The sequence below is a fragment of the Oncorhynchus masou genome, chromosome 30 (genome assembly GCF_036934945.1).
Source record: "Oncorhynchus masou masou isolate Uvic2021 chromosome 30, UVic_Omas_1.1, whole genome shotgun sequence".
Lineage (NCBI taxonomy): Eukaryota > Metazoa > Chordata > Actinopteri > Salmoniformes > Salmonidae > Oncorhynchus > Oncorhynchus masou.
Window position 1 is genome coordinate 15,608,365 of NC_088241.1, and position 10,961 is coordinate 15,619,325.

The 10,961-nt window shown below is 41.6% G+C and overlaps 1 protein-coding gene across 1 annotated transcript; it reads right to left on the bottom strand.

Moving 5' to 3' along the window:
- Positions 1 to 1,442: 1,442 nt before the first annotated feature.
- Positions 1,443 to 10,633, bottom strand: LOC135522143 (Golgi-associated plant pathogenesis-related protein 1-like). Its single transcript, XM_064948144.1, has 5 exons — positions 10,383 to 10,633; positions 9,342 to 9,450; positions 9,045 to 9,148; positions 6,713 to 6,790; positions 1,443 to 6,178 (listed from the first exon to the last, which is right to left on the bottom strand). Exons 1-5 carry the CDS (start codon positions 10,393 to 10,395, stop codon positions 6,018 to 6,020), a joined length of 465 nt encoding a protein of 154 aa, XP_064804216.1. The 5' UTR covers positions 10,396 to 10,633; the 3' UTR covers positions 1,443 to 6,017.
- Between the last annotated feature and the right edge of the window lie 328 nt (positions 10,634 to 10,961).

The following is a 10,961-nucleotide window of genomic DNA, read 5'->3' on the forward strand; positions in this document are numbered from 1 at the left end:
TAAAAATTGTTTACAGACAGATGATTTCACTTATAATTCCCCTTGTCACAATTCCAGTGGGTCAGAAGTTTACATATACTACGTTGACTGTGCCTTTAAACAGCTTGGAAAATTCCCGAAAATGTCATGGCTTTAGAATCTTCTGATAGGCTAATTTACATCATTTGAGTGAATTGGAGGTGTACCTGTGGATGTATTTCAAGGCCTATCTTCAAACTCAGCACCTCTTTGCTTGACATCATGGGAAAATCAAATGAAATCAGCCAAGACCTCAGAAAAATAATTGTAGACCTCCACAAATCTGGTCCATCCTTGGGAGCAATTTCCAAATGCCTGAAGGTGCCATGTTCATCTGTACAAATAATAGTACGCAAGTATAAACACCATGGGACCACACAGCCGTCATACCGCTCAGGAAGGAGACACGTTCTGTCTCCTAGAGATGAATGTACTTTGGTGTGAAAAGTGCAAATCAATCCCAGAACAACAGCAAAGGACCCTGTGAAGATGCTGGAGGAAACAGGCACAAATGTATCTTTACCCACAATAAAACGAGTCCTATATCGACATAACCTGAAAGGTCGCTCAAGCAAGGAAGAAGCCACTGCTCCAAAACCGCCATAAAAAATCCAGACTACGTTTTGCAACTGCACATGTGGACAAAGGTCGTACATTTTGGAGAAATGTCCTCTGGTCCAATGAAACGAAAATAGAACTGTTTGGCCATAATGGAGGAAAAAGGGGGATGCTTACAAGCTGAAGGGGGGGGGGGTTGCTGCAGGAGGGACTGGTGCACTTCACAAAATAAATGACATCATGAGGTAGGACAATTATGTAGATATATTGAAGCAACATCTCAAGGCATCAGTCAGGAAGTTAAAGCTTGGTCGCATAGGTCTTCCAAATGGACGATGACCACAAGCATACTTCCAAAGTTGTGGCAAAATGGCTTAAGGACAACTTTTCAAGGTATTGGAGTGGCCACCACAAAGCCCTGACCTCAATCATACAGAAAATGTGTGGGCAGAACTGAAAAAGCATATGCGAGCAAGGAGGCCCACAAACCTGATTCAGTTACACCATTCTGTCAGGAGGAATGGGCCAAAATTCACCCAACTTATTGTGGGAAGCTTGTGGAAGGCTACCTGAAACGTTTGACCCAAGTTAAACAATTTAAAGGCAACGTTACCAAATACTAACTGAGTTTATGTAAACTTCTGACCACTGGGAATGTGATGAAATAAATAAATGCTGAAATAATTCATTCTCTCTACTGTTATTCTGACATTTCACATTCCTAAAATAAAGTAGTGATCCTAACTGACCTAAGACAGGGACATTTTACTAGGATTAAATGTCAGGAATTGTGGAAAAACTAAATATAAATGTATTTGGCTAAGGTGTATGTAAACTTCTGAATTCAACTGTATAGTGAAAATGGGGCATTTTACAAGCAGTCACATTTATTACATAAAACTGGTTAAAATATCAAACTTAAAATACAAAACAGAATACAAAACATACAGTCAAACAAGTGTTCAGTTCATAAACAGGTCAATTTAAATCAATCTCACAAAAACATGCCCACAATGAGTTAAACATTTTATATACCGTACGTATATACACTACCATTCAAAAGTTTGGGGTCACTTAGAAATTTCCTTGTTTTTGAAAGAAAAGCACATTTTTTTGTCCATTAAAATAACATAAAGCTTATCAGCAATACAGTGTACACATTGTTAAAGTTGTAAATGACTATTGTAGGTGGAAACGGATGATTTTTAAGGGAACATCTACATAGGCGTACAGAGGTCTATTATCAGCAACCATCACTCCTGTGTTCCAATGGCACGTTGTGTTAGCTAATCCAAGTTTATGATTTTAAAAGGCTAATTGATCATTAGAATAACATTAAGAAATTATGTTAGCACAGCTGAAAACTGTTGTTCTGATTAAATAAGCAATAAAACTGTCCGTTAGACTAGTTGAGTATATGGAGCATCAGCATTTGTGGGTTCGATTACTTGCTCAAAATGGCCAGAAAAAATAATTTTCTTCTGAAACTCGTCAGTCTATTCTTGTTCTGAGAAATGAAGGCTGTTCCATGCGAGAAATTGCCAAGAAGCTGAAGATCTCGTACAACGCTATGTACTACTCCCTTCATGGGTACTATTTGATGAAGCTGCCAGTTGAGGACTTGTGAGGCGTCTGTTTCTCAAACTAGGCACACTAATGTACTTGTCCTCTTGCTCAGTTGTGCACCGAGGTATCCCACTCCTCTTTCTATTCTGGTTAGAGCCAGTTTGCACTGTTCTGCACAATTTGCCATTGGAACACAGGAGTCATGGTTGCTGATAATGGGCCTCTGTTCGTCTATGCAGATATTCCATTAACAATCAGCCGTTTACACTGTATTTCTGATACATTTTGTTATTTTAAATTGACAGAACCTTTGCTTTTCTTTCAAAAACAAGGACATTTCTAAGTGACCCCAAACTTTTGAACCTTTAGTGTATATATAAACACAGTACCATTCAAAAGTTTGGACACCTACTCATTCCAGTGCTTTTCTTTATTTTTACTATTTTACATTGTAGAATTATAGTGAAGACATCAAAACTATGAAATAACACATATGGAATCATGTAGTAACCAAAAACGTGTTATACACATCTAAATATATTTTACATTTGAGATATTTGCCTTGATTACAGCTTTGAACATTCTCTCAAACAGCTTCATGAGGTAGTCACCTGGAATGCATTTCAATTAACAGGTGTGACTTCTTAAAAGTTAATTTGTGGAATTTCTTTCCGTTCTTTCAGTTAAGGGTGGTATACAGAAGATAGCTCTATTTGGTAAAATACCAAGTCCATATTATGGCAAGAACAGCTCAAATAAGCAAAGAGAAATAACAGTCCATCATTACTTTAAGACATGAAGGTCAGTCAATCAGGAACATTTCAAGAACTTTAAAAGTTTCTTCAAGTGCAGTCGCAAAAACCATCAAGTGCTATGATGAAACTGGCTCTCATGAGGACCGCCACAGGAAAGGGAGACCCAGAGTTACCTCTGCTGCAGAGGATAAGTTCATTAGAGTTATCAGCCTCAGAAATCACAGCCCAAATAAATGCTTCACAGAGTTCAAGTAACAGACATAACTCAACATCAACTGTTCAGAGGAGACTGTGTGAATCAGGACTTCATGGTCGAATTGTTGCAAAGAAACCACTACTAAAGGGCACCAATAAGAAGAAGAGACTTGGTTGGGACAAGAAACACTAGCAATGGACATGAGAATGTGGAAATCTTTCCTTTGGTCTGATGAGTCCAAATTTGAGATTTTTGGTTCCAACTGCCGTGTCTTTCTGAGACGCAGAGTAGGTGAACGGATTATCTCTGCATGTATGGTTCCCACCGTGAATCATGAAGGAGGTGGTGTGATGGTGCTTTGCTGGTGACACTGTCGGTGATTTATTTAGAATTCAAGGCACACTTAACTAGCATAGCTACCACAGCAATCTACAGTGATACACCATCCCATCTGGTTTGCGCTTTGTGGGACTATCATTTTTCCCCACAGGACAATAACTCACCACACTTCCAGGCTGTGTAAGGGCTATTTGACCAAGAAGGGGAGTGATGAGTGCCATGTCAGATGACCTGGCCTCCACAATCACCCAATCTCAACCCAATTGAGATGGTTTGGGATGAGTTGAACCACAGAGTGAAGGAAAAGTAGCCAAAAGACTGTTGGAAAAGTATTCCAGGTGAAGCTGGTTGAGAGAATGCCAAGAGTGCAAAGGTGTCATCAAGGCAAAGGGTGGCTACTTTGAAGAATCTAAAATGTATTTTGATTTGTTTAATTATCACTTTCTTGGTTTACTACATGATTCCGTATGTGTTATTTCATAGTTATGATGTCTATATTCTACAATGTAGAAAATAGTAAAAATAAATAAAATCCCTTGAATGAGTAGGTGTGTATGTGTATATATATATATATATATATTCAACAGAAATTATTTTACTATGCTCTCTCAACTCAACTGTTTCCTTACAAATACCATCCAGTCACCAAAGGTTTAAGCATTCAGGAAATGTCTAAGTGAGTAGATTACTGTAGCAACATCACAGGTGAATCTCTATCCCCACTAATGATGGAATGAGTAGGTCGAAATGCAGTTGGGTGGCCGGTACACCTCCAGAAGGCACAGCTGCCATGGTCTGGGTTTGGTCAATGGTGTGCATAATAATATACATTTTATGCATTTGTTAGTCACAGTGGTTTTGTTATACACACACACACACACACACACACACACACACACACACACACACACACACACACACACACACACACACACACACACACACACACACACACACACACACACACACACACACACACACACACACAGACACACACACACACACACACACACACACACACACACACTGGCAAGAAAAAGTATGTGAACCCTATTGAAATACCTGGATTTCTGCATAAATTGGTCATACAATTTGATCTGATCTTCATCTAGGTCACAACAATAGACAAAGTCTGCTTAACTTAATAACACGCAGACAATTATACACTTTCACGTCTTTATTGAACACACTGTGTAAACATTCACAGTGTAGGGTGCAAAAAGTATGAGAACCCTTGGATTTAATAACTGATTGACCCTCCTTTGGCAGCAATGACGTCAACCAAACGTTTTCTGTAGTTGCGGTTCATACCTGCACAACGGTCAGGAGGAAATTTGGACCATTCCTTTTACAAAACTGTTTCACTTCAACAATATTCTTGGGATGTCTGGTGTGAACTGCTCTCGAGGTCATGCCACAGCATCTCAATCAGGTTGAGGTCAGGACTCTGACTGGGCCACTCCAGAAGGTTTATTTTCTTCTGTTGAATCCATTCTGTTGTTGATTTACATCTGTGTTTTGAGTCGTTGTCCTGTTGCGTCACCCAACTTCTGTTGAGCTTCAATTGGCGGACACATAGCCTAACATTCTCATGCAAAATGTATTGATAAACTTAGGACTTCATTTTTACGTCGGTGATAGCAAGCTGTCCAGGCCCTGAGGCAGCAAAGCAGCCCCAAACCATGAAGCTCCCTCTACCATACTTTACAGTTGAGATGAGGTTTTGACGTTGGTGTACTGTGCCTTTTTTTCTCCACACATAGTGTTGCGTCCTCCTTCCAAACAACTCAACTGTAGTTTCATCTGTCCACAGAAAATTTTGCCAGTAGCGCTGTGGAACATCCAGGTGCACTTTTGCAAACTTCAGATGTGCAGCAATGTTTTTCTGGACAGCAGTGGCTTCTTCTGTGGTGTTCTCCAATTAACACCATTCTTGTTTAGTGTTTTACTATCATAGACTCGGTAACAGAGATGTTAGGGAGAGTAGCAACAGTGCTGAACTTTCTCCATTTATAGACAATTTGTCTTACTGTGGACTGATAAACATCAAGGATTTTAGAGATACTTTTGTAACCCTTTACAGCTTTATGCAAGTCAACAATTCTTCATCTCTTTTGTTCGAGGCATGGTTCACATCAAGCAATGCTTCTTGTGAGAAGCAAACTCGAATTTGCGTGTGTTTTTAATAGGGCAAGGCAGCTCTAACCAACATCTCCAATCTCGTCTCATAGATTGGACTCCAGGTTAGCTGACTACTGACTCCAATTAGCTTTTGGAGAAGACATTAGCCTAGAAGTTCACATACTTTTTTCAACATACACTGTGAATGTTTAAATGATGTATTCAATATAAACAAGAAAAATACAATTCTTTGTGTGTTATTCATTTACCACACTTTGTTTGTCTGTTGTTGTGACTTAGATAAAGATCAGATCAAATTTGATGACCAATTTATGCAGAAATCCAGGTAATTCCAAAGGGTTCACATACTTTTTCTTGCCACTGTATATAAAGTCAAGTCAAAGTGCCAATGTCTTTTGGATGGTCAGCTCCTGGGGGATGAGAGTGATGGGTCAATATGTTCCTCATTCCTTGGGTGGCAGGACATTGTTGTCAAAGTGTCCCTGGTTGGTGATGTTCCCTGCTGGAAAGTACCTGGCTACCACGAATGACGAGCCATCTGACACACTGGCCTTCCCCACACCCAGCTTCTTACTGCCCTTCCACACCATTGCTGTGAAATGACCTGGTTAGAGAGAGAAAAGAGAGACAAGCTAAACACCTTCACTGAAGGAAGCCATCTGCAGCACTGCTCCTCTAAATATTTACAGCTGCAGATCACTACATTCACCCCCCCCCCTCTATCGTCCCCCCATATATACTCTTTCCCCTCTATTGCACACTCCCATCTCTCCCCCTCTGTCTTTCCTCTCCTCCTTTATCTGTCAGCAGCACATGAGTTGATAGGAGTGATCCTGACGCTGCAGGGTCGGTCACTGAGCAGGAGGCTTCAGGAAGGGGACAGGAATGACAGAAAAGACTGGGAATGCTACAAAGAACTGTGATTTCCCCACAGGCAGCAGTGTTCCATGCATGTTTGTGAGCTGAGTCCCAGCTCTACACAGTCACAGAATGGCAACGTCACGTTTATAGAACAGAGAACAGAGGACACACAGTTCAACCTGAACCCAGCCTGGGTGAACACAACACTGTGGCATGCAGCACTACACTGAGTCAGAGTGTGTGTGTGTATGTGTGTGTGTGTGCGCGCGAGTCTCACCTGTGCCAGAGGAGAAGCCGGGGCAGTTGAAGTTGTATTGTTTTACCTCGTCATACCAGCGGTCGGCCACATCCTTCCCTATACACAGAGAAGACAAAGGTTACAGGTTATCACATAACATTTTACTTGTTTATTGCCTTTGTCACTATTGTTTAACAGCAACTTAGGCCAAAATCCACAGAGATGACAGTGGCAAGGAAATATTATCCAAGATGGCAGCTTTCCAAGGCAACAGTGCTAACCCTCTAAAAGCTGCCAACGATTTAGGTGGGTCAGAAGAACACGGAGAGGTTTGAGAACCCCAGTTTCAGAGGAGAAGTCCAGAGAGAGATGAACTGAGCATGACCCAGTGATAGTATGTACAGTGCCTTGCGAAAGTATTCGGCCCCTTGAACTTTGCGACCTTTTGCCACATTTCAGGCTTCAAACATAAAGATATACAACTGTATTTTTTTTGTGAAGAATCAACAACAAATGGGACACAATCATGAAGTGGAACGACATTTATTGGATATTTCAAACTTTTTTAACAAATCAAAAACTGAAAAATTGGGCGTGCAAAATTATTCAGCCCCCTTAAGTTAATACTTTGTAGCGCCACCTTTTGCTGCGATTACAGCTTTAAGTCGCTTGGGGTATGTCTCTATCAGTTTTGCACATCGAGAGACTGAAATTTTTTCTCATTCCTCCTTGCAAAACAGCTCGAGCTCAGTGAGGTTGGATGGAGAGCATTTGTGAACAGCAGTTTTCAGTTCTTTCCACAGATTCTCGATTGGATTCAGGTCTGGACTTTGACTTGGCCATTCTAACACCTGGATATGTTTATTTTTGAACCATTCCATTGTAGATTTTGCTTTATGATTTGGATCATTGTCTTGTTGGAAGACAAATCTCCGTCCCAGTCTCAGGTCTTTTGCAGACTCCATCATTCTTCCAGAATGGTCCTGTATTTGGCTCCATCCATCTTCCCATCAATTTTAACCATCTTCCCTGTCCCTGCTGAAGAAAAGCAGGCCCAAACCATGATGCTGCCACCACCATGTTTGACAGTGGGTATGGTGTGTTCAGGGTGATGAGCTGTGTTGTTTTTACGCCAAACATAACGTTTTGCATTGTTGCCAAAAAGTTCAATTTTGGTTTCATCTGACCAGAGCACCTTCTTCCACATGTTTGGTGTGTCTCCCAGGTGGCTTGTGGCAAACTTTAAACAACACTTTTTATGGATATCTTTAAGAAATGGCTTTCTTCTTGCCACTCTTCCATAAAGGCCAGATTTGTGCAATATACGACTGATTGTTGTCCTATGGACAGAGTCTCCCACCTCAGCTGTAGATCTCTGCAGTTCATCCAGAGTGATCATGGGCCTCTTGGCTGCATCTCTGATCAGTCTTCTCCTTGTATGAGCTGAAAGTTTAGAGGGACGGCCAGGTCTTGGTAGATTTGCAGTGGTCTGATACTCCTTCCATTTCAATATTATTGCTTGCACAGTGCTCCTTGGGATGTTTAAAGCTTGGGAAATCTTTTTGTATCCAAATCTGGCTTTAAACTTCTTCACAATAGTATCTCGGACCTGCCTGGTGTGTTCCTTGTTCTTCATGATGCTCTCTGCGCTTTTAACGGACCTCTGAGACTATCACAGTGCAGGTGCATTTATACGGAGACTTGATTACACACAGGTGGATTGTATTTATCATCATTAGTCATTTAGGTCAACATTGGATCATTCAGAGATCCTCACTGAACTTCTGGAGAGAGTTTGCTGCACTGAAAGTAAAGGGGCTGAATAATTTTGCACGCCCAATTTTTCAGTTTTTGATTTGTTAAAAAAGTTTGAAATATCCAATAACTGTCATTCCACTTCATGATTGTGTCCCACTTGTTGTTGATTCTTCACAAAAAAATACAGTTTTATATCTTTATGTTTGAAGCCTGAAATGTGGCAAAAGGTCGCAAAGTTCAAGGGGGCCGAATACTTTCGCAAGGCACTGTATCAGTAGGAGACTGTTAATGAATCACAGCAGACTGTCAGGTCAGTGCACAGACATAGTTGTGCTCTGAGTCATGGTCTTGTTGCTGAAACACACTCCGAACACAGAGCAGGGAAACGGACCCCAGTTGTTCCTGCCTGGTCCGCCACTGAACAGGATAGTCTATAGTTCAGACCTAACTAAACCATAACCCTACAGTGACTCTGGATCACTCTCTTTAATGTTACTATCTGTACTGTACACAGTGAATAATGTATCTGTCCCCATTTACACAACTAAACATATGCAGGCAATGTAAATGTTTGGTCATAGCATTAGGAGTCATCGGGTTAGAGTGTGTGTACCTGGTTGGTCATAGGAGGCCCAGGCCAGGTTCTCGCCACAGCTCCCCTTACTGGACTCAACACTGTGCTTCAGGATCCGTGTGCTGGCCAGAGACTCAGCATACCTACAGGGTGGAGATAGTTGTGGTAATAGTTAGATAAAGACAGCTGATATTTGGGTGGGGTTAGGTGAAGTGGAAGGAAGGAAGGAAGGAAGTAAGGGTTTGGTGTAGTTGGCCATGTTTCTTATAAAGTTGGTGGTGGGTGGAGGATATAGATAAGTGTGTGTGGGGTGGGCCCAATGAGTGTGTGACCCACCTAGTGGCATCTCTACTCAGCTTGCTGCTCAGCTTCAGAGGGGGCGCCTGGTGCTTCCTACGATACTCGTTATGACTACGCAACACCTCCCCCGAAAACTGCTTAGAAGCTGAGAGAATCACATAAAACAAGATGCCATGAACAAACTGGCGTCTATTGTTTCCCTTGTTTTCACTAATATACAATCACACTTTCAAATCATTAATACAACTCAATAAAACGGTAGGCTGCATATAATCAGACAGTAACTTAGTGGTAAATCTCCAATAAGCCCCATGCATATGGCTGTTCCCAGGCTTGACTGAGTCTAGACAGACAAAACCAGGGTATGAATGAATGGGGGACACATCCTCCCTCTCCCCCTCTCCCCAGCCTGGTGCCAATCACAGCCCTACTCGCACATCTCCATTCTCTCTGGCATTCACACAATGAGGCGATTCACACACACACACACAATTTTAATAGCTAAATACACATATTTAGCAGATGTTATTGCAGGTGTAGCGAAATACACATTCTGTTACGGTCTTGTGAAGGATCAGTGGTTGCAGTCCTTGGGGCTGGATCCTTGACCCAGATTTAGCTTATTCCTAAACTAAATACCACTTTCAATGGAGGATAATGTTGTTCTGGAAACTGGCCCCTAAAATGTTCTGTCATCGATATCAAAACACACACACACACACACATAACCAGACACAGCTTGCAAATAGGGAATTCCCCTACTAGCACAGCTATTTCTGATACTCTCAACAGTGGTTTCATCTTTACCACAGACGAGAAGAAACTGACCTAGCGCATAGGCATTACAAGACCATGTCAAATAAAGATGTACAGCTTTTTAAAACCCACCCCTTTTTCCTGTTGCATGATAACAGCCCATTGGCAAAAACTGAGAGCTAAGCCTCTTTTGTAATTACACACACACACACACACACACACACACACACACACACACACACACACACACACACACACACACACACACACACACACACACACACACACACACACACACAATTAAATCTCATGTATTCTTACCTGATTTGCCCATGGCGCAGAAATTCTCTCCTGTTCCCTTTGGCTCAGTCCTCTGAAGCAGCTGCTATGACTTTGTTTCTGTCCCTCTCTCCCTTTCTGTATTCCTATTTTTCTTTGTAACCTTTATTCTTCTTGCTCACACTTCTCCCTCTAGTAAACTAGTCTTTCTCAAATCTTTTGCTTCTGTCCTCTCTCACTCTTACACACCCTGCCTTTTCCTTGGCCACACACACAATATCCCCCCCCCTCTCTCTCTCTCTCTCTCGCTCTCTCTCTCTCTCTCTCTCTCTCTCTCTCTCTCTCTCTCTCTCTCTCTCTCCCTCTCCCTCTCTCTCTCTAAGTGGAGACCCAGAACGCATGGCTGTTCTGATGACATCATCTCTATGAGACACATGCCCTTTTATGGTCTGAGATTCCTGCTTTCTGCTGGACATGATACTAACTGCTCTTAGTTCAGTATAAACTAAACTATGAGCAGTTTAAATATTTAGAAGCAGTTTTACACAGTTTTACTAGGGTGAGCCTATGTGGCATCGATATTAGTCAAAAATATGTATTTTAGTGTCCAAATTGATTACA

Coding starts and splice junctions, on each gene's coding strand:
- LOC135522143 (XM_064948144.1), bottom strand. Junction 9,149..9,341: donor CTGAGTAGAGATGCCACTAG/GTGGGTCACACA, acceptor TCCACCCTGTAG/GTATGCTGAGTCTCTGGCCA. Junction 6,179..6,712: donor CGGCTTCTCCTCTGGCACAG/GTGAGACTCGCG, acceptor CTCTCTAACCAG/GTCATTTCACAGCAATGGTG.